The sequence below is a fragment of the Desarmillaria tabescens genome (genome assembly GCF_030435595.1).
Source record: "Desarmillaria tabescens strain CCBAS 213 chromosome Unknown EV420scaffold_14, whole genome shotgun sequence".
NCBI lineage: Eukaryota > Fungi > Basidiomycota > Agaricomycetes > Agaricales > Physalacriaceae > Desarmillaria > Desarmillaria tabescens.
Window position 1 is genome coordinate 58543 of NW_026848313.1, and position 23243 is coordinate 81785.

General features: G+C 47.8%; 15 protein-coding genes across 15 annotated transcripts; 6 read left to right on the top strand and 9 right to left on the bottom strand.

The window, feature by feature from the left end:
- Nucleotides 1-1622: 1622 nt before the first annotated feature.
- On the bottom strand, nt 1623-4543 carry EV420DRAFT_267897 (uncharacterized protein). The gene is made up of 10 exons (XM_060481467.1): nt 4289-4543; nt 4130-4238; nt 3453-4081; nt 3252-3396; nt 3046-3204; nt 2798-2992; nt 2624-2749; nt 2457-2572; nt 2221-2395; nt 1623-2170 (listed from the first exon to the last, which is right to left on the bottom strand). The coding sequence occupies exons 1-10, from the start codon at nt 4513-4515 to the stop codon at nt 2003-2005; spliced, it is 2049 nt and encodes a 682-aa protein (XP_060331652.1). The 5' UTR covers nt 4516-4543; the 3' UTR covers nt 1623-2002.
- A 54-nt stretch (nt 4544-4597) lies between these two features.
- Nucleotides 4598-5678, top strand: EV420DRAFT_1307103 (SCO1 protein). The gene is made up of 4 exons (XM_060468506.1): nt 4598-4819; nt 4871-4967; nt 5017-5211; nt 5262-5678. The coding sequence occupies exons 1-4, from the start codon at nt 4646-4648 to the stop codon at nt 5612-5614; spliced, it is 819 nt and encodes a 272-aa protein (XP_060331653.1). The 5' UTR covers nt 4598-4645; the 3' UTR covers nt 5615-5678.
- On the bottom strand, nt 5679-7021 carry EV420DRAFT_1332748 (uncharacterized protein). Its single transcript, XM_060468828.1, has 4 exons — nt 6811-7021; nt 6401-6757; nt 6146-6344; nt 5679-6092 (listed from the first exon to the last, which is right to left on the bottom strand). The coding sequence occupies exons 1-4, from the start codon at nt 6981-6983 to the stop codon at nt 5745-5747; spliced, it is 1077 nt and encodes a 358-aa protein (XP_060331654.1). The 5' UTR covers nt 6984-7021; the 3' UTR covers nt 5679-5744.
- A 68-nt stretch (nt 7022-7089) lies between these two features.
- EV420DRAFT_1620054 (ATP-NAD kinase-like domain-containing protein) lies at nt 7090-8475 on the top strand (the record flags this gene model as incomplete). The annotated part of the gene is made up of 4 exons (XM_060475536.1): nt 7090-7140; nt 7198-7951; nt 8000-8295; nt 8347-8475. 4 exons carry the CDS (start codon nt 7090-7092, stop codon nt 8473-8475), a joined length of 1230 nt encoding a protein of 409 aa, XP_060331655.1.
- A 71-nt stretch (nt 8476-8546) lies between these two features.
- On the bottom strand, nt 8547-9610 carry EV420DRAFT_267986 (UMP-CMP kinase). The gene is made up of 5 exons (XM_060481469.1): nt 9289-9610; nt 8999-9240; nt 8825-8951; nt 8713-8777; nt 8547-8662 (listed from the first exon to the last, which is right to left on the bottom strand). Exons 1-5 carry the CDS (start codon nt 9476-9478, stop codon nt 8564-8566), a joined length of 723 nt encoding a protein of 240 aa, XP_060331656.1. The 5' UTR covers nt 9479-9610; the 3' UTR covers nt 8547-8563.
- Nucleotides 9611-9707: 97 nt separating this feature from the next.
- On the top strand, nt 9708-11228 carry EV420DRAFT_268163 (uncharacterized protein). The gene is made up of 5 exons (XM_060481470.1): nt 9708-9853; nt 9905-10017; nt 10065-10667; nt 10718-10828; nt 10884-11228. Exons 1-5 carry the CDS (start codon nt 9743-9745, stop codon nt 11116-11118), a joined length of 1173 nt encoding a protein of 390 aa, XP_060331657.1. The 5' UTR covers nt 9708-9742; the 3' UTR covers nt 11119-11228.
- EV420DRAFT_267983 (fungal-specific transcription factor domain-containing protein) lies at nt 11228-14545 on the bottom strand. Its single transcript, XM_060481468.1, has 13 exons — nt 14311-14545; nt 14204-14261; nt 14083-14147; nt 13981-14025; nt 13134-13929; nt 13057-13080; nt 12721-12999; nt 12521-12665; nt 12365-12462; nt 12201-12305; nt 12085-12144; nt 11800-12034; nt 11228-11744 (listed from the first exon to the last, which is right to left on the bottom strand). The coding sequence occupies exons 1-13, from the start codon at nt 14349-14351 to the stop codon at nt 11338-11340; spliced, it is 2358 nt and encodes a 785-aa protein (XP_060331658.1). The 5' UTR covers nt 14352-14545; the 3' UTR covers nt 11228-11337.
- A 1030-nt stretch (nt 14546-15575) lies between these two features.
- On the top strand, nt 15576-16866 carry EV420DRAFT_268254 (uncharacterized protein). The gene is made up of 3 exons (XM_060481472.1): nt 15576-15873; nt 15930-16003; nt 16064-16866. Exons 1-3 carry the CDS (start codon nt 15726-15728, stop codon nt 16652-16654), a joined length of 813 nt encoding a protein of 270 aa, XP_060331659.1. The 5' UTR covers nt 15576-15725; the 3' UTR covers nt 16655-16866.
- On the bottom strand, nt 16686-17461 carry EV420DRAFT_268235 (uncharacterized protein). Its single transcript, XM_060481471.1, has 4 exons — nt 17348-17461; nt 16922-17292; nt 16794-16869; nt 16686-16740 (listed from the first exon to the last, which is right to left on the bottom strand). Exons 1-4 carry the CDS (start codon nt 17405-17407, stop codon nt 16717-16719), a joined length of 531 nt encoding a protein of 176 aa, XP_060331660.1. The 5' UTR covers nt 17408-17461; the 3' UTR covers nt 16686-16716.
- Nucleotides 17458-18965, bottom strand: EV420DRAFT_268361 (uncharacterized protein). Its single transcript, XM_060481473.1, has 7 exons — nt 18490-18965; nt 18375-18443; nt 18249-18326; nt 18173-18194; nt 17771-18116; nt 17691-17723; nt 17458-17640 (listed from the first exon to the last, which is right to left on the bottom strand). Exons 1-7 carry the CDS (start codon nt 18718-18720, stop codon nt 17598-17600), a joined length of 822 nt encoding a protein of 273 aa, XP_060331661.1. The 5' UTR covers nt 18721-18965; the 3' UTR covers nt 17458-17597.
- EV420DRAFT_268405 (P-loop containing nucleoside triphosphate hydrolase protein) lies at nt 18491-20005 on the bottom strand. Its single transcript, XM_060481474.1, has 9 exons — nt 19926-20005; nt 19749-19877; nt 19634-19692; nt 19366-19585; nt 19230-19315; nt 19047-19179; nt 18940-18988; nt 18573-18879; nt 18491-18521 (listed from the first exon to the last, which is right to left on the bottom strand). The coding sequence occupies exons 2-8, from the start codon at nt 19815-19817 to the stop codon at nt 18725-18727; spliced, it is 771 nt and encodes a 256-aa protein (XP_060331662.1). The 5' UTR covers nt 19818-19877; nt 19926-20005; the 3' UTR covers nt 18491-18521; nt 18573-18724.
- Nucleotides 19749-20416, bottom strand: EV420DRAFT_1536108 (uncharacterized protein). Its single transcript, XM_060472853.1, has 3 exons — nt 20239-20416; nt 19926-20190; nt 19749-19877 (listed from the first exon to the last, which is right to left on the bottom strand). Exons 1-2 carry the CDS (start codon nt 20390-20392, stop codon nt 20105-20107), a joined length of 240 nt encoding a protein of 79 aa, XP_060331663.1. The 5' UTR covers nt 20393-20416; the 3' UTR covers nt 19749-19877; nt 19926-20104.
- Nucleotides 20417-20467: 51 nt separating this feature from the next.
- EV420DRAFT_1536109 (uncharacterized protein) lies at nt 20468-21535 on the top strand. The gene is made up of 4 exons (XM_060472854.1): nt 20468-20518; nt 20567-20672; nt 20724-20840; nt 20901-21535. The coding sequence occupies exons 1-4, from the start codon at nt 20503-20505 to the stop codon at nt 21481-21483; spliced, it is 822 nt and encodes a 273-aa protein (XP_060331664.1). The 5' UTR covers nt 20468-20502; the 3' UTR covers nt 21484-21535.
- On the top strand, nt 21286-22522 carry EV420DRAFT_268506 (uncharacterized protein). The gene is made up of 5 exons (XM_060481475.1): nt 21286-21707; nt 21758-21839; nt 21890-22111; nt 22160-22233; nt 22282-22522. Exons 1-5 carry the CDS (start codon nt 21540-21542, stop codon nt 22354-22356), a joined length of 621 nt encoding a protein of 206 aa, XP_060331665.1. The 5' UTR covers nt 21286-21539; the 3' UTR covers nt 22357-22522.
- On the bottom strand, nt 22399-23235 carry EV420DRAFT_1620060 (Gar1/Naf1 RNA binding region-domain-containing protein; the record flags this gene model as incomplete). Its single annotated transcript, XM_060475537.1, has 4 exons — nt 22399-22657; nt 22695-23025; nt 23070-23141; nt 23193-23235. 4 exons carry the CDS (start codon nt 23233-23235, stop codon nt 22399-22401), a joined length of 705 nt encoding a protein of 234 aa, XP_060331666.1.
- Nucleotides 23236-23243: the final 8 nt, after the last annotated feature.

The following is a 23243-nucleotide window of genomic DNA, read 5'->3' on the forward strand; positions in this document are numbered from 1 at the left end:
TCTCCTGACTCTTCAACTGAGAGCTCAACAGTCTTGCTAGACAAGCAGGGCTATTATTCATCAGACATGGATGAAGATGTCTTTGAAGACAAGTGCTCAGTGTCTCCTCTTATGACTCAAACCGACCCTAGCTCCTGGATATAAGAATGGGGCATATCTGCTTGGTGACAAAAAGCAGAATCCAAGGATTACAAATCAGATATGGAATCTACTTACTCCCTTAACTCAGGAAGTGAGTACGTTTAATGACTGTCAGGATGATAGTCTTAGTCAGGGGATATTATTATGACCTTACCCCTATTTTCCTTATCTTATCTTATCCTTATCTCTCAGAACCCCAGACCTACCTACCTTATCCCCTGGACCTACGATATTCCACTGGCACACCTCTTACCCATTTACCTGGTTGCTGTCATTCTGCTGATGACTCACATGTCCTGGATGATCAACATACCACATGTGCTATCATGCTTCTTAATGGTTTGACAATGCAGACCACTAGTCGAGGGTGGTCTACAGGATATGGTCCATTCAAACAGAGTCCTGCTGCCATATGGGTGACATGTGCTCTTTACACTCATTCATTAGAGGCTGCACTTCTCTATGCAAGAATTGCGGCCAGGACTTATTATTAGGTAGAGCCAATGTGTATTTAAGCTAACCTATGCTGTGGTCTTAAGCCCCAGCTTCGGCTAAGGTTATATACTCCCAACTCTTACTGAACTCCCTGTTTCGCAACTCAGCTGTCCATCACCATCCATGAGGACTCACAATGCTGTCCACCCTGTGAATCACCGAACATGAGTGACATATTGGACTCATGCCTTATGCTGTTTTGAGTTGGTGCATAACACATTAAAGGTAGGACTGAACTGGTGTATCCATAAGCGAGTTGAAGCTCTATAGAGAGATTGCAAGATGGTACCCTGATGGGTATGGCTGTCAGAATAAAATATTGCCACAAGATGAGTATTACAATTTCACCTTATCTTATCGTATCCAGACTCCATCATAATCCTCTTCAACTAATACTCTGACCTTGATCGCACAAGCCCATATCATAACTGCATGTTAACCACATCACTACAGACTCTTGTACCTATTATTAGCACACTACTTCCTGTATATAAGTACCTCAACTGAAGGTCTTAAACCTCAGTCTCAAACTAAAGTTTATTCACCCAATAACTAGTCCCAGTCTCACTTCTCATAATACTAAATGTGTGTGCCTCTGAACCCAAACCTGTGAACTTTATCCATGACTGACTGAACATGAGTCACATGGTATTGTTTGATCTTATTTATGTTAAGGAACAATGAACTCAGTCTCCACTCAATATGGTGGTAAAAGACTGTATTTATACCTGTTAAGGAACAACAAACTATGAGAACATAAGTACTACAGAAGTAAATATCATAGAAGAAAAACATACCTCAGTCTCCACTTGATATGGTGGTAAAAGACTAAGGTATGCTAGTGAAAAACAAATGGGAAAATGCTATGGTAGTGATCACATGACTCAATGTAAACCTTGGTACCTAATAATAGCCCATGTCTGAGAAGACCATGTGGGTGTCAACTGAGCCTCTCAACAGTTTGTGTAATCAGTCGCTAACAATGAGCACTTGGGGCTCAAAAGCAAGGACTTGAATATCAGGAAAGATGCACAAAAGCTAGGAATATCTTTTCTCTAGCAGGAAGTATTTACTCTTACCATCTCTCTCAATATTAGAGGCAGAAGAATATGTGCTGTGCATAGATGATGGATAAGAAGACATCCATTGCAGAGCTCTACAGGCATCCAAAAACTACCAAATTATATAATACAAGCCTATACCCATTGGGATTGAAGGGAAGAGAAATGCAGAAAATACTACCTAGATAGATATTCCTTACACCAGATATACAATCATAAAAGTCTCTATCTAATATAGATTTCTGGTATTTTTGCACTTGTATAATTAGATGAAAAAGAACATTTATAATAGACAATTATTTAGATTAAAAATCATTATCCTTATCCTCATCTTCTATCCATTCTACATCTTGTAATGCCTTTTCACCTTCATCAAATAGTTTATCTAGCCCTGTCAATCTTTCCAAGTACTTTGAATCATTGAAAGCATTAAGAAGCATTGAAAAGCCTTCTGTTTCATATGCATTTACCACCTAAACAACTTAGTTAAGTTAAAGTTATGACTAAATAAATATAAGCTTACAGTTTCACTACAACCAGTACATTTATCATATGCAGCACCAACAATATGCATATTACGGAATTGAGCAAGATAACCACGAAGTTGATGTGGAACCAAGCCAAGAGCACTTGTCTCCTCATTACTATCCACCATATCTGTATAATTTGATGATAGTGGTGGAGCAGGAGCATGTATCCTAAAACAATGATTAATCCACACTATAAACAACTGATAACACTTGAATTATAGTAACTTGCCCTTTTGGATGTTGTAAAACACTTATCATCAATTCAACAGCAGTGGAAGCAGCAATAGATGCAAGCCCTGGACGTGTTACTGTACACATCTGATCCAATGTGCGATCTGTCAATGACTTGAAACAACATTATACTATATCAAAGGTGCACAAAAAAGAAAAGCTCACATCAGCAGGTGCAACAATGTCATTACAATAGTAGCATCCCAATCTGGGGTTATCATCTGTTGTCTGCCTTGTCCCATGTCTCATTACCAGGAAAGTGTCAAATCCTAAAGCAGCATTCATAACCAGCTAAAAAATTGTAAGTACTGGACGGAGTTGATCATATAGAATGACTACCTTGCCCTTTGATCGTGCAATGACTGTAGGTAACCAACGACTCTCTCTTGAATCCATGAGTAGATAAACAACATCATGTTCTTCAATCAGCTTTTCTAACTTCTCCACATCCTGTTTGACCTGCTCAGAGATGGAGGGAGATGCTGGTATAGGATGCCCAGGCATTGGAATAGAGAGGGTATAGCCAGAAGCATTCTATGGTGCTTGGTTACATGAGGCTGATGCAAAGGAGACCCATATCTGCTCACCAGACCAGGCCATACTTCCTGTAATCTTTCCGCAGCACACTCTGCCTTAGGTCTTCCTCCATTCAAACAGTCGTTGAATTGGAACAATGGTTGTCTGACAGGATTCGAAAATGACACGCGCGCCGAATCAACAAGCGTGATTGTGCGAACTCCCCATCCCTTAACCCGTGTCAGACCATCGAAACGAATGAAAGGACTCGACATACCATCAGACACCTTGCAACATAACATCCTAGTGTCCCGGCACCGAGCAAGAGACACCTCGTCGCTGCGATCCTGTCCAGGTCCAAAGATGGAACAATACGCCAGCGCATTAACTTGAGATTGAGATCTACTGCTTGATTTGCTAGCCTGGCCATATTTGAGATGAATATATCGAAGCGAGTGTTCCGATATGAGATGCTTGCCTTGTAGGGTCCATCATGGGCGCGAGATCCGCCACACGGGGACCCAACTTCCCTTGAACGTTCTTTTCCCAGCCGACAGCACTCGGCCTAGCTTTGGGGGCTGCCACCGTTTTGTTTAGATCGCCGTCGCCAACCATCAGACTCCCGACGCGACTCTTCCAACCTTCCCGAGGGATCTCGGCGTCTCGCCACGAAAGGATGTCCAAAGAAGACGTAGAATCCGGACACGAGTATCTGAGGTATGTCAACAAATTTCTCAATGGCCATCCCGGGTTCTGAGGCTGCGCCGACGGATCGATGAAACCAACAGTAGCACCCGGGACATAAGCATCAATCGGAGAGACTGTCACTTCTGTAGAAGCGCTGGGGGAGATGAGGACAACAAAGAATGCTAACGCAGGCTGATTTTCGGAGAGTTGATCGTGAATCGAGGTCATCTGCGCTTCACTGAAGCCAGCCTGGATAGCGGGAACCCAACCGCGTTCAGTGATGTGCCATGCGGGTGACGCGACGAAAGCAGGGAAAGCGAACCAGTAGTAGTACTTGTACTTCTTAAGGTCGGCATACGTTATGACCAGAAACGAATTGAGCTCAGAGGTATCCTTGTTTGTCACTATGGAGTCCCAAATCTTTGACGAATCAGTGAGATTGAACAAGTCAAAGGGTGTTAGAAGTACCTTGTCTGCGCATTCGTTGAAGAGTTTCGTCTTATCTGCGGCCTTGAACTCTTCTATGGTATTATAGTTCTTGAGAATTCCTCTGGCAGCTACGGAGCCTGCGGGTATCCTACAAAGACAGTATAGCAGCGATACCGAAGGAGAGTTCAGGGAACGGACTTGATATCGGTGAAACTCTCTTCCTCAACTGCGAGATTCGCGTTAACACTGATCCATGCACCAGCCTCTCTGTCTTTGATGAGGCGACCTACGCCGTAGGAGCCAGTGATCTCGACCTGGACATCGGACAGTTTAAGAACATCGAGCTTGAGCTGAGTGAGCTTGTGCCAGAAGGAGGGATGAGAAAGAGATGGAAATGGGGTGAACTGGACGATTGCAGGAGGCATTGGTAATGTCGGTGGTGGTGGTGGTAGCAGAGCAAATCTGCCTCGCTACGAGCAGCCTGGATTCGGATTTCGGAACGGATGCCGGACTTGGTCATCTTACACAACGACACTGACGCCTGGCTCGTCGTCGATGCTGCCCTTTTCGAGATTTGCTCGCCCATGTCGCGCCCAATGGTGTTCTCTACGCAATATTTCTCTTGCTAGTCGCGCCGCTCAACAGGAAACGCCAAAATCCATTCGACATCCTCAACGTCGCCTCCGTTTTTATTCGACGGAGCCTCCTGCACCTCCTCGCAGCGTCAGCGTAAGGCGTTCACGATTTTCCTTACTCAAAGTTATTCAGCTGCTCCTGCAGGTGTTCACCCCATCTTCAGCCGTCGTTTTTGTGACTGTACTCGTTGGCTTGGTCTTTTATTTCCGCCATGAAAAGGCCAAACACATCGAACAGCGAGGTACGCGCTATCCTTTTCGGCGTACATCACACTTTATCTTTCTGGTTAGAAAAAGAGCGTGCTGCCTCACAGTATGGACGTCCGAAAGTTGGCGGTCCCTTCAAATTAATGTCGCATACTGGCCAGCCATTCACTGATCAAGACCTCCTTGGAAAGTGGAGTTTAGTCTACTTTGGTTTCACGAATTGCCCCGACATTTGTCCTGCTGAGCTTGACAAGATTACTGCTGTTGTAGAGGCTGCAGGTTCGTCCATGTCTCCCCTCCGTCTTGCCTCCCTTCTGACGTATATTCAGAGAAGGAACACGGCAAAATCTTTCAACCTGTTTTCATATCAGTCGATCCCGCTAGAGATACCGTGTCACAGATGGCTGTATATCTTAAGGACTTCCACCCGTCCATTGTCGGTCTTGTCGGCACGTATGCTGAGACTCGAGCGATATGCAAAGCCTATCGAGTTTACTTCTCCACACCGCCGGACGCCGACCCCAACGGCGACTATCTTGTTGACCATTCGATATTTGTATATCTCATGGATCCCAATGGTCAGTTTGTCGAGGCCTTTGGTCAGGTAACTACATCCTCTGATGTAGTCGAAAAAATCCGTGAGTTTGTGGGCGAGTGGGAGAAGGATCATAGCAAAGTGTAGAGACCTTCGAACTCACCAATATCTGACTATTTATTTAATAATTGCAAATCCTTTCATCCCACCTCACAACACCTCGTATCCGACTAAAGTAAGAACAGAAATGGATTACTCTTCTGTATGGGTGGTACAATCATTTCTTGGCCTGCTCGTCTTTCTGTGGCGGCTGAGGCTGTTGCATACTCATGGCAATTGCTCTAGCTATAGCAGCCTCTTCATCCTCATCCTCATCCATAGGGACATCACCTTCATGATGAGCCGTATCCATCTCGACGTCATGATCTCCCCGAGACAGAGCGATGGCTTGCTGTAACAAAGCTTCTTCTTCGCTATCAGTGGGTTCCGCTGGGACTGATGTGGGAAGGGTAGTGGAAGCTTGCGTTGTTGAAGAGTCGACGTGAGATTGCGATGTAGAGGTAGAAGATGCCGCTGCTTCCGCTGCCTCCCGTGCCTGAGCTTCCTGCATCGACATGCGAAGCGCCTATACGATAATAATTGTAGCATATGCTTCAAACGCCAAGGAAAGGAACACACCATTGCTAGCTCAGGATCCAGACTAGGGTCGACACCAAATTCAAAGTCGTTAGCAGCACCTGAGCCTGATGCTGCAGGTACATCTGCGCCTTCCATGAGTTCGTCAGGTATGCTGCTCATGCGGTCCGCAGAAAGAATGGGCGACGAAATGAGAGCATCGGAAATGAGACGTGTCCCTGGAGCGACCGTAACGATATGTCTATACGCATTTCTTTATAAAGGGGAGAGATGACATTCAGGACAGACGTTACTTACGAGTTGTCACCACTACTGGTATTTTCGACGAATGACCTAAGGACCGTCTTTCCTTCTTCACCTGGCTCCTCGATACCGTCACCGAAAGATACGACATCAAGAGCGACATTGTTCTTCTTCAGCTTCTTGGCGAGCTTGATCATGGCCTTTTCATCTGCAGCCTGGCCCTCCAGTGGTGATCCTACAAAGACGACGATGCGCTGTCGGAGATTCTTGTTCTCTCTGTGTTTCAATGCAAGTTGAGCAATTGCGATAGCAGTGGGTATGTCTATTGAGCCTCCAATTTTGGACGAGGTGGTGTGAATTGCTTGAAGGATCTGACCAAGGTCCTTGCTGTGGGTTACAAGTACTTCAGGACTGTTTCAATAATGTCAGATGGATATACAATGGCTGGTGGTGGAAGGACGTACCCCTTCCCAGCCATAGTCATGACACCGACCGTATTTTCTGGATTTGAGTCAATCTTTGTCTGGAAGACCGTGTTGACAGCGTCGGCCTGGGCATCGAAACGAGTAGGAGTATAGTCGCCATTGCGCATGTACTCTGAATTGTCGATAATCATCATCGTTGCTTCCAGCGGCATTTTGGACGAACGGTGCTGGTGGTAGTAGAAAGCTAAGGTGACGCGTACAGAAAACGATCACGTGCACACGATAAGATGAGATTGCGAAATTGAACTAAATCGATCAATGCCTCTCATTGTCATCTACAATCCTGTCTGCGGGGATAGAACTGCCAAGGCATCGCTTTTAATCCAGAAATTGGTTAAATCACTAACAAATTTTATTTTTATTTAGCAATTTTTTGATGACCACGTTCTACCATTGCTCGCAAGCAAAGGTCAGATTGTAGATAAGGTCTTCCAAACAGAACGCCCAGGTCATGCCGGAGAAATTCTGCACGACTATCTAAAGGATAATCATGGCGATCTTACCATAGTTCTGGGCTCTGGTGACGGGACTCTCCACGAAATATCCAACTTTCTGTCCTCGACCAAAGTCGAGGCTAAAGAGTACTTGCCATTTCACCTTTCCATCGTCCTTGTTCCTTGTGGAACCGCCAATGCCCTCTATTCATCTCTTTTCCCACCCACTACCGATACTCTTGACATAGCTTACAAATTGAAGGGCCTCGAATCTTTTATCTCTGGCCCCAATACCATACCCCTTACCATCGCAATCACGACAATATCGTCTCCACCCACCAGCACAAAGCAGCCAGAAGGCAAGTTCAAATCCTGCAGCGCCCATTTTTCTCATATTCTGACAGTGACTTTATCCGCGGTCGTTGTATCCACATCACTTCACGCGTCAATCTTGCATGATTCTGAGGCTTTGCGCAAAGAGCACCCTGGTATCGAGAGATTCAAGATCGCTGCTGCAAATAATGCGAAGAAATGGTATTACAGCCATGTTAAGCTGTTACCTACCTCAACGGGGCTCGTGCAACTGTTCGAACCATCTTCAAATACATTTATCGATCACCCAGAATCTGTGACTCACGATCCGATCGTGGACTTGTACGGCCCGTTTGCTTATTTCCTCTCTACAGGTAGTATTGATACGTTTTCGTATCATTCAATACTAATCTAACTTCAAGTCAATGTCGACCGCCTTGAACCTGCATTTCGAATTACGCCTTTGGCTCGGGAATTGCCATCCAAAGGCCCATCTTGTGACATTGTAATTATCCGTCCATTCCGTGGAGGTACTATGATGGATACTTCAGAGGCTAGAGAGGCCTTTATTCCAACTCTGTTCAGTGTTTTGGGAGGAGTATATCAGAATGGTGCGCATGTCAGTCTTCGGTACCACAAAGGTGGAACAATTAGCGCCGAAGGAGACGGTTCTCTCGTCGTAGAATATATACGGTGCGGTGGCTGGGAATGGATCCCGGTTAGTATTCATTTTCGCTTCCAGAACAATGCTTACTAGAATGGAATTCAGGATGATATTGATGAAGGAGCACACTTACTCTGCTCCGATGGCGAAATATCGATCATTCCTAAGGGAGGGCGAGCAGTCTGCACGGCTACAATACCAACTGATGGTGCTGGTTTCATGGTATACTCGTGATTTAGATAGAAATGAGCTATGTGCGTATATTCTATTTGACCAGATTGGAGTCTAGGGTCCGCGATCCTTTGGGAAACGAGACAAAGGGTTAAGCAGATGCCGTAGCAACATATTCTCCAGATAGAACCTTCTTGACGACCTCTACCGTATTCTTATGGACTTCATCGATTGAAACTGAGCTGTCAACCTAACCGGATGTCGGTTCAGTGCTTACACAAAAAGAATAAAAGAACACACCTCTGCAACCTTGTCAAACTTCTTGTAATATTCTATGACTGGCATGGTCGTCTCATGGTATGTACCTACATGGTGGTCAACATTGATAACGAGGAAAGCGAAAAGGACTTACGGAACCGTTTCTTGATACTCTCCTCGTTGTCGTCTTCTCGGCCGCTGGTCTTGCCTCGTTCTACAAGTCTCTCAAGCATGACTGCCTCAGTAGTAGAAAAGTACAAGACCAAGGAGGCAGTGCAAACCTGGATTCAAATCAGCAAACGAATGAAAAGTAACTTCAGGACCTCACATCCTCTTCAAACTTGATTGCCTGATCCATTTTGCGAGGGAAGCCGTCAATAAGGAAACGACCCTGACCCTCACCCCAGCCATCTCCCGACTTGCCGCCTTTCAAGGCTTCAAGCATGGCGTTTTCAAGTAGCTTGATGGTGACCTCCATGGGCACTATCGTTCCCTCGCGAATGCATGTTTGAATGAGCTCCCCATACTGAGAGCCCTCTCTCACTTGTTCCGCACGAAGGAGATCACCGGCTGCAACGACAGTCAGAACAAAGAGCATAGATCTGGGAAATCAAGTACCCGAAAGATGGCAAAATCCAAAGCTCTCAACAAGCCGAGCGCACTGAGTACCCTTGCCTGCGCCGGGACCGCCAAGAACGAAAATGACGATGACCTTGCTCGAATCAAAAGCAGGCGATGCGACCACCGTTTCCTTGGGCGCCTTGTGGAGATGCAGCGCGTCGGCAATCTTATCGATGATAGCAGGCATTGCTCAGTTGTCGCTATCCTTTCTATTGAAGGGTGGTACAAGAGGATGGTCTGCTTGTCGTGGCTGCTGAGAGAGAGGATAGGATTTTTCTCTCTGCTTGAGGATAATGTAGAACGTGAACAACGAGGACACAGAGACGGCAGCGAATAACCAGGGATTAGGAGGCTTGGTGGAAGGCATCAAACCCGTGTTGGCCACTGTTGCTCAACACTCTGAAAGCCAACATGCACATACAACGCGTCGCGCTCGACAACGACCACGACGATGGACTACAACCATCAAACTATCATCTACGTCCTCACTGCCTGCAAGAATGACGACGCCGGAGACCTTGTCGCTATTGGAGGCGAGCATTCTGTCCAAGTTCTCCTTGTGGTCAGTTACTATTCCAAAATCGAGGCAAGGCATTGTGCTCAATCGTTGCAGAAAGAAACCGGCTGCGAGTCCCTGGCAGCCTTTCACATTGGATCTCGGATTACCGCCATAGCATGGTCGCCCAAAACTGTCTCTCCGTCGTCTAGCGACAACTGGGTCATTGAGTAGTTCGACATCCTCTCGGCAATGACTGTCGCTTACTATGATCTAGGCTCGCTGCTGCCGGAGTTGACTATGGTCTGCATCTACTCACAAAGCTACCCAAGGACGAAGAAAATATATTCCACTTTGGCGGAGGTCTGAGTGGGCACCACGGCAAAGTGAACGACATGTGTTTTGGTGGCGGTAGAGGAAGCGATGCCTCTCGTTACATCGCCACCGTCTCAGGTAACCCCTTCGACTCGTCTGTGTATTTCTTACCACTTACATTATGTCCAGATGACAAAATGCTTATGGTGTGGAACCTACTCCCTTCCGTTGACACGGCCTCAATGCTGGTCTCGCCAGTGGCGCACAGCGGCACGGCATCCCCTCCCCCAAGGGCACAGCCGACGGCATATGTTATCGCATTTCCCCACTCACTGACGTCCATCAATTCTCATCCATCTACCAGCAAAGAATTCCTTGTTTCAGATTGCAAGGGATCTCTATTCCTTACGGATTGGCGTTCAGATCCAGATGACCCAGATCAAGATTCCTGGCATAATTCAAGCCTAGTTGAGCTTGTGGAACCACACGCTCTGTCGGAGGCTTCTTTAGGACGGTCCCTGCAATGGTCGGGCTCAGTAGCCTGGCAAAGAGATTCAGCCAACATGTACCGGATCTTTCCTCATCGTTTATGTCGTATTTTAATCTCGTTTCTAGTGTGGGAGCCGTGTACGGGTCCAAATTTTCCATATGGGATCTCTCCAAGCTTCAAGGTGGCAAACCCCTTACCGCTGGAAATAGTTTCCCGGAAGGCGGGGATAAGTTCCGGTAATTTCTATTCTTTGATCTATCCAGAGCACTCCCCTGATTTCATAATGCTCAGATGGTGCTATACCTATCCCGACTACTTTGCCATCTCGACACAGTCTCCCTCGAAAGGCGCCCTTATCCATGTACACAACCTGAGTTATGTGCATGCGCAACCCGAGATCTTTACCGTAGCATCTCGGCCCCATCTCGTTCGCGACTTTGATTTTCTTGGTCTTCGTGGTATCCCACGGTTGGCAGTGGCTGTTGCCCGAACAGTGGTGATTTTCCCAATCGGTGTCGAACCCTGATCAACCGCTATCAACCGCCCTTTAATTTGGTCTTCCGGTAAATACGGAATCTGGTCACTGTATAGCGCCGAACAAGAGACCGAATTGCCAAAAAAATCAATGTCATATATATGCAGTTCAACAGATGGTTGGTTAGACAGGCGGTACGAAAAAAGTACTATACAACACTTAATATAACAAGATCAAGATGGAAACAAAGCGACACAGCGTCAAATCAATTCAGTAGCTTGGATGAGAGGATTGAGTAATATGGTACGCTTGGTGTTGGTGACGAACATCGTACGAGGAACGTAAGTCGCCATTGCTGTGCCCTGAAGCTTGAGCTTGAGAGGGCGGACCGGCTTGCTCAACATTTCCGCCGAACCCTAGATCGAGAAACATATTCTTCCAGTACTGCGCATCTAGCTCCGCAGTATGCTGCCCTCCAATGTAGGATGGATGATAGCTCCCATTGGACGATGCACTAGCATTGCTGCCTGGTCGCATAACCTCGGAAGAGGCATAATGAGAATCTTGCGTCACTGGATGTGCCGGAAGATGGGGAGATGCGGGAAAGTGGAAATTTTGTTCATGTGATGAACTAGGGGGATATCCCTGAGGGGGGGTCTGAATGGTAGTCGGCGAGTCTATTAAAGTTATAAGTATACATATGTTAAACCCCAACGACATATGGGACAGTACCTTGAAGCCGAGGATCAATCGGTGTCTCGTATCTTCCCTTCTCGGCCCTTCGAGCATTAAATAGATCATTTGTCAATAGACTTCGCAGGAACCGGGCATGGTAAGCTGCCAGAGTTGACGCGGGAGAAAGAGTAGACGCCTCGTGATACGAATCAGCTGTTTTTGATATAATGGCATGAATCTCCGAAGCAGCCCCGTCATGCAATTGCGGATAGGTGCTGGAGCTTCGTAAAAGCTATACAGGGTCGTTAGTACCATACACCCATGGGCCGAGATCTGATCTACCTTGAGCAGAAAGACTGCAGAATACGCAGACATGATCGTAATTGTGTCCTGACCGTAGCGCTAAAGAAAATGCTTAGTCTTTCACCGCATCAGACGGCGAACTACATGGAACGTACAAGCATGCTCATGTCAGCAAAATCTTGTGAAAGAATACGTAAGGCGTCCATGGCACTGGTGTAACATGTAGATAGCGCTTGCACGCTAGGACTAGAGCGACCACCCTGATGAGCAGCAACCTGTATCAGCTTCGGAAACTTGATTGTTACTGATCAGGACTTACGGAAGCAACGGAATCCTGAATCCCAAAGCTGTTCAAGAACAGCCTGATATACAGCCTGAACAGACTCAAGAACGAGAAATGGAATGATTCACCGCCAGCTAGATAGATGCCCGGTTAGTGCAAGACAGATCTGGGGCTCAGGAACAATTGTTTTACCTCGGTGCATTTCCCGCTGCCATGTGTCCATCCATTGCGAGAGTTTGTTGTTACAGTTACGGAGGACGACCTCATACTTGATATCATTTTGGATGCCATGAGGATTATCGGCCTTGGAAGTATGAAAGATGTCGGTTGTCTCAGCCTTGCGTAAAAAATACATCAGTAGTTCGTTCGCGGGAACAGTAGGCTAGTCTTACAGCAATATGGCGCAATTGAACAAAAGCAGAGACAATCACGTCTTCGGGCCGTATGGTGCTGCCGCCTTGTTCGTGCCATGTTGAAGAATGACGAACCAATGCGTCCTCCGGAAGCATCCAGCTCCTTCCAGTCTGTGTGCTGAGGCTCCGATCGTGAACAAACAACACAAGGTATGTACGCTCTCGGTTTCTACGTTCACGCATCTGGAACTCCGTTTCATGGGGCGGTGACACCGGAACGTAGCGATTGAGCCCCAGTTCTATGGCCATTCGGCAAGCCTGCCACGTAGTAATAATCAGTGACGGGTACAGACAAAAGACAAGCCGATCACGAACATATCCGATATAAGTCCAAGTGCGCTGATTGAACACATGAATTAGAATCAGGACGGGTGTAAAGAAGTGAAATGCACATTATCATCTGGATCTCGCCAATAGGTGAGGCAACAGAAAGCCTGCACGACCTCCACGCTCTTCCAAGCCTGGGCAAATGCTTGAACGGCATAATCGTTTGCGATCTTTTGGCATTGTTTAAATAATTCGGGTCTGAAGAACCGGCACGCGGCCATGATTAGGGTACTAAACAGGAAAGGGCATCTTGACCGAACATAGGTCACCGAGTGCAGGGCAGGGTCAAACAAATTGATGAAAGGATTGAGCCTGATGAAGAGAGCGTCGAAGAGGACTTTGGCTTCCTCTTCATCAATGATGCCAGCTGAGATTGGGTCATTGAGTCCCGGAGAGACGGGGGTCATGCGCGACTGAGGTGGGCTGAATGAAGCGCCACGGGTAGGAGTCTGGCCCGCGACGTTTTCATCCTCCGGATTGAGAATAGTGCGGAAAAAGGAATTCCTTTGATTTTCCTTCCGAATCATCTTGGCTGGAAAGAGTGCCTCGTTGTTGCGATCAGGGTCATCATCGTCGTCGTCCATGTCCACGGTTCGGGTGCTGCTGCTTGACGTGGGATAATCCGGACCGTTTGCGTAATGTGGGAGATTCAGTGGAGGGAGCTCGTTAGACGGGAAATGAGTGCCAGGAGATGTGTACGGATCTCCACGAAGGACACCGTTAAAAGACGACTCGGTAGAACCATTATGACCAGATTCAGGGAATGGCGGCAGCATGTTGGACTCTGAAGACTGGGACTTTCGCTTCGCGTTGATGAGACCCTTTTCGAGACGACGGAGCATTTTCGAGGCCTCTGAAAGTCTGAGGGGAAATATTTAAAATATGGAATAATCGTAAAAGAAAGGCACTGACTTGGAACCTGGCTTCCGACCCCGCCTATGCTTTTCAAAAATGCATCTAACGGCATCGCGTTGGTAACGAGGACAAGAAGCGAGGCAAGGACGGTGGACTCACTCTACGTTGGCACGTTTGCAACGCTGACACTGTTTTTGACCGTCCTCTGCACCGACACACTTCATCTTTGGGGCAGCGGGGGATGAGTGGGCGAGAAAAAAGAGACCGAATAAGAGCCCACCTTTGCGGCACGACATGTCGTACAGGCCCTGGCACCACGCACTACAGGAGGCTTGGGGCTGAAGAGAGCTGTAGGCAACGAAGGAAAGGGTAGAATCAGGGACATACCCAGTCTTTGATTCGGACAAGTTGTCGGGCTGGAGATCCATTTTGTCACCGTGTTGGAGACCGTATTGTAGACCGGGGTTTCGATTGGCAACGACGGGGAAAGGACTGTGGTCGACGAGGAGCACGATGAGGACGAATAAAAGGGACGGGCAAGACGGCAGGAGGCAAGCGGGATGAAGAGAAGATGGAAGTCAAGAGCAAGAGAGAAGGGTGGGGAGAAAAAGCAGCAGGAGCTAGCAGCTGGCTGGCCGGCAACTTGAATCGCCGCTTATCTCTTATTTGCCCGGACCTTGCTCCATTCCTTGCGGCATTCATCAGTGCGGTCTCCGTTCCTTTAAATAAATACCACAAATCCACAGAACCAAAAGCGAGCAGAATAACTACAAAATACAGAAACCAAACCCGAATATTCCTCAACTTGACCAACCTGATTCTGCTTAATTTTTGACAATAAAATAATTCAGATTCCGGCAATATATTTTGACAAAGTCGCCGGTCAGCTCGTATCGATATCTCCGGCGCTCGAACTTTGTTTTCTGTCCTAATTTGCCTGGAAAAACAACGGCAATTGCCTCTACTTTTCTTTGACTCCGAAGCCGAAGCTAATCCAATGTGCGCCTCCGTTCAGCCTATTCTGGCACAGTTCCAGCCCTCTGGTGCCAGAAGGGCGATAGACAGGCATTCTTTCTTCGGCCTTTGCCTCCGCGAATGCTCCCCAAATGGAGCCACTGTAGACTTCATTTCGACTCTTAGTACCTTTGCAACTTGCACTAGACCGTATCAAAAAAAACAAAATGAAAAAACTGCACAGAGATGTCGTCACAGGTACTTTATTCGCCGAATGCCTCCGGCAACTTGAAACCAGCAAAATCCCGGAGAATTCGAAGGGGCTCGGTTCAAATGTCGAACCTTTCAACCGGACACAAGCGCCAAACGCTGGTAGGCTCCGTTTCCGTTGCAGCCGGCTGATCTTCTTGGGAGAAAAGACGGCCAACTATTCCCATGACAAGGAGAATTCCAGCTTCTACTGTACTTGATATTGAGACTGCTCCCGACTCGTCTGTCGGCCAATCCCCAACGATAAGCTCATCAACAGGGGTTCGTTCATCTGTCATTCAAAGGCAACCAAGGAACGCTATTGGGTCCAGACGCTAGGTGCCGTCGGCAGACGAGAAGGGAACAGGGCAATCCAACAATCCTCCCCATCGCACTACATAGAAAGCTAATCGTATGAGAGAGATACAAGTTCCCCCTCATGGTAGCAATCTCCAGATCCCCACGAGGCTGATAAATCCAACTTTTAGTACAAAGCAAAATCAGTTCTTCGGGTTCTTCCCTTGTACACGCGCCGAAACACGAGGACACCTGAGGGGCTTTTATAAAATTTAGGAGACGGATTCCTGCTTGGTTCGACCATGGCGCCAGCACAACCGGAAGTCATCGTCACGACGACAGTATTCCAGGACGAGCCAACATCATCTGCCTCTGCGGTTCAGCACAACGCCAATGAAATCCCTGTCGGTGCGATCGCGGGTGGTACCGCCGGAGGTGCTTTCCTGGCGTGTGAGCTTACCCGTTTTACTCACCCTTTATCAACAATGCCTAAACTGCCGCAAAAGTCTTTTTAGTATTCGTGTGGATAATGTGGGGGAAAAAGATCAAACGTCATGAATTAAAGCAGCAGAAGGAGCTCGTAAGGCAATTACTCAACGATATCAACCATCTTCACTCACATGAAACAAAAATGAACCAGAATAATCTGCGGATAACGCACAAGAACACCATGATGAATGCTTCCAAACTCTCCCGTCCTCGAATACCTCATCTCGCACCTGTTTTCTGGGTCCCAGATTCCAGCAAGGTACAGTTTGCAGACAACGTCAAAGGCGGCGGCAGAACAAAAGATACTGCGAAGACGCCTGCAGATCCGCCGGAAATCAAGCCATCTCTTCCAAAGATTCTTCGACCTGTCGTGTCTTCCCCCGATGTGGACCAGTCAAGGTCCAGAGCTCCGCCTTTACGAATGAAAACGGCTTCGCTGCCAAAATTTCCTTCGCTACTGCAGCTAAATCGCAAACCGTCTGCGACTAGCTCAATAGATGCAAATGAAAACCCGTCACCTGGTGGCGAGGTGGGAGATTGTGCGTCAAAGCTTGAGGATATCGGTGCAGGCACAAGAGACACCCAGCGCCTGTCGTGGCCACACTTTTTGAGGAGCAGCCGAGGTCGGACCATTGTGGATGCTGCACTATCCAGCAGGACTTCTCGAACGTCGCAGGCAACAAGTGGCTCAGCATATTCACAACCTGACGATCCCTCAGCGGTGGTTGGTGTTGCGCTATGACGAAGACAGATATGGACCAAAATAACGATACGAAGGACGATGTATTCATGACTTTTGACAGATTATTGTAACGATTTAACATATTTCTATACGACAAAAAATGAAAACAATTACTTGGTGGAGGGGTTATTGAACGCACCTGTTCTAGTTGCGCTACGGTCTCCTTGAACAGTCCTACTTCTCGCCAACAATCGAGACTCCTCCCGGCCTTCTCTCTGCTAGAGTTTTAGTTACAAGTTCAGTGGAATAACTGCGGAAACGACGAGCCTGTAGCACGCCAACACGGCTTCCTGGTACGATTTGACCCCGGGAACTTCCTGGAGGTCTTTCCGGGAGTGGAAGCGGTCAACCTTCTGGCGAATATCTTCCAAGTCGTTCAGGAGAGACACGCTGTCCTTGACGCTGCCGGCTTCATCGCCTGTCACTGTCTCGCCAGCTAAACTTCGTTCCCTATCCAAGTTTTCCTTCTCAAGGGCCTGCTCGATGCGCTCGCGCACTTCTTGCTCTTCCTTTCGTAGATGTTCAATTTCGCTTTGTATCCGAGCCCGAATATGTGCGTCCAGTGTCGACTGTCGCTCTGGGGTAACGTCCCGAGCAGAGAGGTCAGCAGAGAGCTGGTCGACGACGTCCTGCGAAAACTGGCAATGGAAAGGTAAACAGGCTATATTGCAAGAAAAAGGTGGTGTTCCGTACTTGTATTGGAGTTTCGTTGACGAAGACCTTGTCGTCTGACCGGGACTGAGACGCACCCATCGCGGTATAGGTAAACGGGACGGACCGTCACGTATGTCACGAGTCTAGCAGTCGTTCGCTCCTTGCAGTCCTTTTGAATACTTTCTAAATTCATGCAACCAATCTCTACTTGAATAAATCCAAATAAACAACAAGAAATGCTAGAGGTACAGATAGTTTTCGCGGAACTCGACCAAGGTAAGAATTATCATCATCCCCGTTTATCCCGATACTCTAGACCGTGCTCTGTCAACCTTCAATTTCATCGTTAGTCAATGCATAATCAAAATGCGCGGGACGTTACCAGTCCGGTTCGATCTCGGTTATAATCCGAATTCTGTGGATGATTAGCAGAGCAAACGCATTGATCATGACGGGACGCACTGAGTTTTCTTGGTTTCTTCCATCTCATGGAAGACCACCCATCCAGTTCGAGGCTTCCTCGTAAATAGAACAGATGTGGGGTGAACGTGAAGAATTGAGTTTCCCCGTACAGAACGGTAGGTGCCGTCAGCCATCCATCGGGCGCCATTTCGCCAGTACCCACTGACAAGACATCTTCGTAAACGCTTCGCATCACCTTCACAACTAGTCAATGGAAGATTGAAACGTTGCATGTATTTCTTCAGTTGCGCTCGAATAGAAACAGCTCGTGACATGACTCTGAACGACAAAGCGTGCGATTTGCACCACCCTGACGATTTACCATAACGTACGAATGCATTGTAGGCTGCAAATAAGGACATAAGCATCCGTTGTTGAAGGTAAAGGACGGATCTAGCTCACCGTTCAACAGTGTCAGGTGGTCCTAGAGCATGTAGATAAATCTCTTCTTGCTGGCCCAGAGTGAAAAGAGACGTACCCCTTCTTCTGCAGTAAATTTACGGCGTTCCAATTCGGCTAGAGCTCCAGGGGCACCATCGGGAATGATGAATACATCCTGGAGACTTATTAATATCTATCCAATACGCACGAAAAGAAGTCCAACCTGGACAGCGGTCATCGCGGCAATAGTGAGCATCTCTTCGCCGCAACTATATTCTTTCGAAGTGAAGAGCTGCGCCAGCATCAGTACACGTCAACGAATAACAAAAGACTATTACCATGCGCGCAATACCAACTTCAACAGGACATTCTGCCACTTTCTCTCCCATAAGCGTCAAATGACCATCTTCGCCTATCATACCTGCCGCAACGAGACCCTCGAGTGCCCTCAATACAGACTCTGCCGGAGGAGCAGAAACCCACTCAAATTTCATTAGATCATCGATTCCCAGCGACTTCAGTTGCAAGATAGGTGTTGTCATATCCGTCCGGGTGATTTCAGGAGGCATGGATTTAGGAAGAGTGTCGAAAGCAGACTTTGGATATAACCTGTAACAAATGCCGGAGGAGGTACGCCCGGCTCGTCCAGCCCTTTGTGTGGCTGAAGCGACTGAAGTCGGTACAGTCGCTAGCGATGATAAAGCTGTAGTTGGATTGTACGTTCGAATCTAAGAATACAATAGCCCCGGTGATCAGTTATCTCCCAGAACAAGGAAAAAGATGGATACTTTGACGTAACCACAGTCTATCACAAACTTGATGCCTTCGATAGTGACACTAGCCTACACATGAGCTAGCTTTCCTCCCGAACGTGAGGAAAGCGATTATTGCTTACTTCGGCTATATTAGTAGAGACAATGACCTTCCTAGTGCCTCGGTCAGCAGGTTCGAACACGCGTAGTTGCTCGACAGTCGTCAACCCAGCATGCAACGGAAGGGGAACAAGCCGTAAGGCGCTTCGAGGGAGACTGTAATGGTTTATGAGCGCAAATGGCTGCTTCAAGAGTGCAATACAAACGTTACGAGGAGTTCTGAAAGAAAGTCTAAACAGGTGTCTATCTCTTCGCGACCGGTAAGGAAGATCAGTATATCTCCTGATTGTGACTATGGAACAGACGGTTATAAACTGAGATATTGATGAAGTAGTTACTTACCTGCAAATTGATATTGAAGGCTGTTTCTGCAGAAAAACGCACGTAATCGGGAACGGGTTGCTCAGAGTACGCGACATCGACGGGAAACATGCGCCCCTCTAGACTAACGATAGTGGCTTCGTCGGGGGAAGTGGCGGCGGTGAAGTAGTCCAGAAAATACGATGCATCTAGTGTAGCAGAGGATACGATTATTCGTAGACTGGGACGTTTGCGACGTATTCTAAGATTTTGTAAGTCACAGGCAAGATTCATTAATCTCGTCGCATACTTTTTGAGAATACCAAGCAAAAGGTCGGTATACGTGCTGCGCTCATGGGCTTCATCGATCTATGTGTGGCCACATGCCGTAAGTGATTGTAGACAGTTTAAGATAGATTGTATACCATGATGACACTGTAGCGAGTAAGCAGAGGGTCGACTAGAGTCTCGCGGAACAACATTCCGTCGGTCATGTACAAAATTCGAGTTCTCTCCTTGTCGCTAACGTCCTCGAACCGTATTGTATATCCAACCTGGACGCACTTAGGATTTCCACGAAAAGCCATGACAAGGAGACGTACCTCGTCTCCAAGAACTGTCCCTACTTCAGTTGCGACACGACCAGCAACTGAAGTAGCAGCAACACGACGTGGCTGAGTACAAGCAATGACGTTTCCTCGGGCGGCCCATCCAGCTTCTAAGAGATATTGCGGTAGTTCTACAACGCGTCAGAAAGAGATCCGGGGGACGTGGATAACGATCACCAACGAGTGGTCTTGCCGCATCCCGTTTGGCCAACTACAATGGTCACACCATATTTTTCTACGCAGTAAAGCAGCTTTTCGCCTACAAATCACATAAGAACATGGCAACGGGAGGATGGACTGAACAGACGGTGCTTGAAGATGGGCAGACGTTCCCGTTGGCTCTGGACCGAGAGAGAAGAGTACTGCGACGACGAGCCGACGACGTTTCCCTCTGCCTCTGTTGCCCTGTCGAGAGCACTCCCTGGCTCAGCAGTACCGGGCTTCCAGAATTTCAGTGACATACGGGAAAGAGGAAGAAATTGGAAATTCGAGGCGTTGTTTGGCTGGGACGTCGATCATTTAATAAGCAACCTTGGCCTCCAACCACCACCACCACCACCACCACTAAGCAATGTCTGAACGCAAAGGTATTTATCTCGCTACTGTTCTACGGACTTTTTCTTATTTGCTTCTAGTCCTCAACAAATACTTCCCCCCGGACTTTGACCCGGATCTCATTCCGCGTCGAAAAGGGCCCAAGAATTCACAGCAGGTAGTTCGATTAATGGCTCCCTTTTCCATGTCTGTGCGCTCTCACATTCTTATGCTGACGTATCTAATATTCTTCCACAGGCGCTGTAATACCTGCGGAGAATACATCTACAAGGGCAAAAAGTTCAATGCCCGCAAAGAAACAGTAGACGGTGAGGATTACTATGGAATCAAGATATTTCGGTTCTACATCAAATGGTTTGTGTCTCATCTTAATATCCATGAGGTTTTTATGCTCACGGGTCACGATACGTTTAGTACACTCTGTTCAGCGGAGATCACGTTCAAGACAGACCCCAAGAATACAGACTATGCTGCCGAACATGGTGCTTCTCGGAATTTCGAACCATGGAGAGACGAACAAGCAGTTCAGGAGGAGGACAGGCTAGCGAAGCTTGAGGAAGAGGAGAACAACCCTATGAAGGCGCTAGAAAACCGGACCACGGATTCCAAACGGGAAATGGACATTTTGGATGCTCTACAAGACATCCGTGCCCGGAATGCGAGAAATGAACGAGTGGGAAATACTGTTGACTTGCTGGACCGTATAGGGTTGGAGGAAATAGAGTCGGCGGAGGATCTTGAGCGTAAAAAGCTGGAGGAAGAAGATGAGAAATTGGTGAGGGCCGTCTTCTCCAAGGTTTCGATGCCAGGCTCTTCGACGGACTCTACTCCGGAAGACGTGATAACCGTGAAACGGAAAGCAGACGATGTTGAGCCAGACGTACACAGCCTGTTGCCTGACTCTACCCGAGCACTAATATCCACCAAAATGTCGTCAGTGAAGAAGGCTAAAAAGAATACCTTAGGAATTAAGATGGTGAAAAAGGTGAAGACATAGCTACAATACTGTTGTATATTAGGGTTAGGGTTGTATAATACTTATTTCTTACCATCATGGAATCTTCACGAGACGATATGCTTCGCGTCAACGTCGACACCCAGGGTGACTTCCAGCGCATCAAGGCCGATTATTCAAGGCTGTTTCTCTCTTTTGTTGAGGAGCAGATACGGACCCAGGGCTTAGAGAGCGAAAGGGAAGCTATGGTGGCTCACGCCCAACAGGTTGGTTCTCCTTCTCTTGGCATCGCTCTTGTACGTTCAGCATCTGCCAGTACTTGGACAGAACTTTCGCAATGGCGCAATCAAACCTTCGCATCAATGGGCGCAACCAGTCCCTTACCGAGAGTGACCCTGGTACGTGAACTGATTGTCGTTGGTCGTCAGGACTTTAACTCAGACTGTAGACATGGAGCCATTTGACGAGGCCCTCGACAGGCGGATATGGGCCCTCGCTGATACTCGCCTTGGTTGGCACAAGGTCGTTGCAGAGACGCGTCGCACAGTGCCCACGGAGATCGAAGCGACGTTTGAAAAGCTCATTCGTCAAGAGCGCGACGCCGACGCTGCCGACGACGACCTAGACATTTCGCTTGAGGAAGATACTGAGCCCTTGCCTGGTGATGAATGTGAGTAACTGCGTCCTGTGCTGCCTACCGCGCTCAATGCTGCCTCAGTTCTTGCCAGGCGCTATCCGAAGATACAGGACGAGCTTCACAAAGCTATTGCTGAAACCAATGCCCTCGAGCAGGTAAGTTATCTTTTGGTTTCTTCTTCTTTGTCTGATTGCGCTGTGTAGGCTATACCGAGCCAGACTGAACGGTCACTAAAATACGAGAATGCATCGGCAGAGATAAAGACGCTCAAGCCATGATTGCTGCAATCTGGTATATTCAACCATACAGCTAGTAGGACACTATGATCCACGGAATCCACGTCCACCGCCACCACTGCCACGGGCGCCCCATCCACCGGCGCCGGCGCCGCCCCGACTGGCGCCCCGTGGACCACCGCGACCGCCTCCCCCAAAGCTACCTCTCGTGCCACCCCGACCACGGCTGCCTCCTCGTGATTGGAATCCACCACGACCACCGCCTGCTCCACGTCCTCGAGGGGCACCTGCACCTCGGCCACCACGACCGCGTTCTAGCGAGATATTAGCCACTGGACAACTTCTACAAATAATATCAGCTTACTTGTAACACCTAATACAGCCCATTTTCCTGTTGAGTAGCCTTAGAATAGATGATACAAGACAGCGCACCTCCTGCGACTTTTGGTTTGGGCAGAAAGCGCTCTATAGGCAAAAGTTTGTCGCCGCCAATATACACCTTGTCTCCCTTTTGAAAACTGCTGGCAACCATGCCCTCGCCCATTTTGATGGAAAAGTAGACTTCGTTTATTGGGCCAAGAATTTCGTCAACTTTTCCGATGACTGATTTATTTTGCAGGTAAATTGGAGCATTGAAGTATGGCACTTTGTCGGGCAAAAGAGAAGAACAGAGCATTTCATCTTCAACGGCATGCACAAAGGTCCCCATTTCTGAAGAGTATTAGAAACGAAAAGATACAGGCAAGAGTAATCACCTAGGACGGTATCTGGAGGCCCCATGTCCCTCTGTTGGAATCCGCCCCTGCCGCCCCCACGACCTCCCCGGGCTGAAAATTGCACTGTAAGGTCATGATAAAGGCGAGAGAAAGGTAGCTCACCACCGCCTCGCGAAGAACCGCCTCTTGAATTGCCTCGATACATGGACGTGG

What these genes read in the sequence shown, in the direction of transcription:
- EV420DRAFT_267897 (XM_060481467.1), bottom strand. Translation starts at nt 4,515, where the DNA reads ATGCCTCCTGCAATCGTCCAGTTCACCCCATTTCCATCTCTTTCTCAT. An exon ending in TCAACGAATGCGCAGACAAG is followed by an intron (nt 4,082 to 4,129) that starts GTACTTCTAACA and finishes GATTCGTCAAAG; the next exon opens with ATTTGGGACTCCATAGTGAC. An exon ending in CCCATGATGGACCCTACAAG is followed by an intron (nt 3,397 to 3,452) that starts GCAAGCATCTCA and finishes AAATATGGCCAG; the next exon opens with GCTAGCAAATCAAGCAGTAG.
- EV420DRAFT_1307103 (XM_060468506.1), top strand. Translation starts at nt 4,646, where the DNA reads ATGCTGCCCTTTTCGAGATTTGCTCGCCCATGTCGCGCCCAATGGTGT. An exon ending in CACCTCCTCGCAGCGTCAGC is followed by an intron (nt 4,820 to 4,870) that starts GTAAGGCGTTCA and finishes CTGCTCCTGCAG; the next exon opens with GTGTTCACCCCATCTTCAGC. An exon ending in CAAACACATCGAACAGCGAG is followed by an intron (nt 4,968 to 5,016) that starts GTACGCGCTATC and finishes CTTTCTGGTTAG; the next exon opens with AAAAAGAGCGTGCTGCCTCA.
- EV420DRAFT_1332748 (XM_060468828.1), bottom strand. Translation starts at nt 6,983, where the DNA reads ATGCCGCTGGAAGCAACGATGATGATTATCGACAATTCAGAGTACATG. An exon ending in ATGACTATGGCTGGGAAGGG is followed by an intron (nt 6,758 to 6,810) that starts GTACGTCCTTCC and finishes TTATTGAAACAG; the next exon opens with TCCTGAAGTACTTGTAACCC. An exon ending in TGGATCCTGAGCTAGCAATG is followed by an intron (nt 6,093 to 6,145) that starts GTGTGTTCCTTT and finishes ATTATCGTATAG; the next exon opens with GCGCTTCGCATGTCGATGCA.
- EV420DRAFT_267986 (XM_060481469.1), bottom strand. Translation starts at nt 9,478, where the DNA reads ATGCCTGCTATCATCGATAAGATTGCCGACGCGCTGCATCTCCACAAG. An exon ending in TGGATTTTGCCATCTTTCGG is followed by an intron (nt 9,241 to 9,288) that starts GTACTTGATTTC and finishes CTGTCGTTGCAG; the next exon opens with CCGGTGATCTCCTTCGTGCG. An exon ending in GAGTATCAAGAAACGGTTCC is followed by an intron (nt 8,778 to 8,824) that starts GTAAGTCCTTTT and finishes ACCACCATGTAG; the next exon opens with GTACATACCATGAGACGACC.
- EV420DRAFT_268163 (XM_060481470.1), top strand. Translation starts at nt 9,743, where the DNA reads ATGGACTACAACCATCAAACTATCATCTACGTCCTCACTGCCTGCAAG. An exon ending in CTGTCCAAGTTCTCCTTGTG is followed by an intron (nt 9,854 to 9,904) that starts GTCAGTTACTAT and finishes CAATCGTTGCAG; the next exon opens with AAAGAAACCGGCTGCGAGTC. An exon ending in AGCGACAACTGGGTCATTGA is followed by an intron (nt 10,018 to 10,064) that starts GTAGTTCGACAT and finishes ACTATGATCTAG; the next exon opens with GCTCGCTGCTGCCGGAGTTG.
- EV420DRAFT_267983 (XM_060481468.1), bottom strand. Translation starts at nt 14,351, where the DNA reads ATGGATCTCCAGCCCGACAACTTGTCCGAATCAAAGACTGG. An exon ending in TTGTCCGAATCAAAGACTGG is followed by an intron (nt 14,262 to 14,310) that starts GTATGTCCCTGA and finishes AGCTCTCTTCAG; the next exon opens with CCCCAAGCCTCCTGTAGTGC. An exon ending in GGTCGGAAGCCAGGTTCCAA is followed by an intron (nt 13,930 to 13,980) that starts GTCAGTGCCTTT and finishes ATTTCCCCTCAG; the next exon opens with ACTTTCAGAGGCCTCGAAAA.
- EV420DRAFT_268254 (XM_060481472.1), top strand. Translation starts at nt 15,726, where the DNA reads ATGGCGCCAGCACAACCGGAAGTCATCGTCACGACGACAGTATTCCAG. An exon ending in CGGAGGTGCTTTCCTGGCGT is followed by an intron (nt 15,874 to 15,929) that starts GTGAGCTTACCC and finishes CTGCCGCAAAAG; the next exon opens with TCTTTTTAGTATTCGTGTGG. An exon ending in TAAAGCAGCAGAAGGAGCTC is followed by an intron (nt 16,004 to 16,063) that starts GTAAGGCAATTA and finishes AAAATGAACCAG; the next exon opens with AATAATCTGCGGATAACGCA.
- EV420DRAFT_268235 (XM_060481471.1), bottom strand. Translation starts at nt 17,407, where the DNA reads ATGGGTGCGTCTCAGTCCCGGTCAGACGACAAGGTCTTCGTCAACGAA. An exon ending in TCAACGAAACTCCAATACAA is followed by an intron (nt 17,293 to 17,347) that starts GTACGGAACACC and finishes TTCCATTGCCAG; the next exon opens with TTTTCGCAGGACGTCGTCGA. An exon ending in CCGTAGCGCAACTAGAACAG is followed by an intron (nt 16,741 to 16,793) that starts GTGCGTTCAATA and finishes TTTGTCGTATAG; the next exon opens with AAATATGTTAAATCGTTACA.
- EV420DRAFT_268361 (XM_060481473.1), bottom strand. Translation starts at nt 18,720, where the DNA reads ATGCCTCCTGAAATCACCCGGACGGATATGACAACACCTATCTTGCAA. An exon ending in GAAGAAACCAAGAAAACTCA is followed by an intron (nt 17,724 to 17,770) that starts GTGCGTCCCGTC and finishes AATCATCCACAG; the next exon opens with AATTCGGATTATAACCGAGA. An exon ending in ACCGAGATCGAACCGGACTG is followed by an intron (nt 17,641 to 17,690) that starts GTAACGTCCCGC and finishes ATGAAATTGAAG; the next exon opens with GTTGACAGAGCACGGTCTAG.
- EV420DRAFT_268405 (XM_060481474.1), bottom strand. Translation starts at nt 19,817, where the DNA reads ATGACCGACGGAATGTTGTTCCGCGAGACTCTAGTCGACCCTCTGCTT. An exon ending in CTTTCAGAACTCCTCGTAAC is followed by an intron (nt 19,180 to 19,229) that starts GTTTGTATTGCA and finishes AAACCATTACAG; the next exon opens with TCTCCCTCGAAGCGCCTTAC. An exon ending in TAGACTGTGGTTACGTCAAA is followed by an intron (nt 18,880 to 18,939) that starts GTATCCATCTTT and finishes TTGTATTCTTAG; the next exon opens with ATTCGAACGTACAATCCAAC.
- EV420DRAFT_1536108 (XM_060472853.1), bottom strand. Translation starts at nt 20,392, where the DNA reads ATGTCACTGAAATTCTGGAAGCCCGGTACTGCTGAGCCAGGGAGTGCT. An exon ending in TCTGCCCATCTTCAAGCACC is followed by an intron (nt 20,191 to 20,238) that starts GTCTGTTCAGTC and finishes TGTGATTTGTAG; the next exon opens with GCGAAAAGCTGCTTTACTGC.
- EV420DRAFT_1536109 (XM_060472854.1), top strand. An exon ending in TTAATGGCTCCCTTTTCCAT is followed by an intron (nt 20,673 to 20,723) that starts GTCTGTGCGCTC and finishes ATTCTTCCACAG; the next exon opens with GCGCTGTAATACCTGCGGAG. An exon ending in TTTCGGTTCTACATCAAATG is followed by an intron (nt 20,841 to 20,900) that starts GTTTGTGTCTCA and finishes CGATACGTTTAG; the next exon opens with TACACTCTGTTCAGCGGAGA.
- EV420DRAFT_268506 (XM_060481475.1), top strand. Translation starts at nt 21,540, where the DNA reads ATGGAATCTTCACGAGACGATATGCTTCGCGTCAACGTCGACACCCAG. An exon ending in CCTTACCGAGAGTGACCCTG is followed by an intron (nt 21,840 to 21,889) that starts GTACGTGAACTG and finishes CTCAGACTGTAG; the next exon opens with ACATGGAGCCATTTGACGAG. An exon ending in GCCCTTGCCTGGTGATGAAT is followed by an intron (nt 22,112 to 22,159) that starts GTGAGTAACTGC and finishes ATGCTGCCTCAG; the next exon opens with TTCTTGCCAGGCGCTATCCG.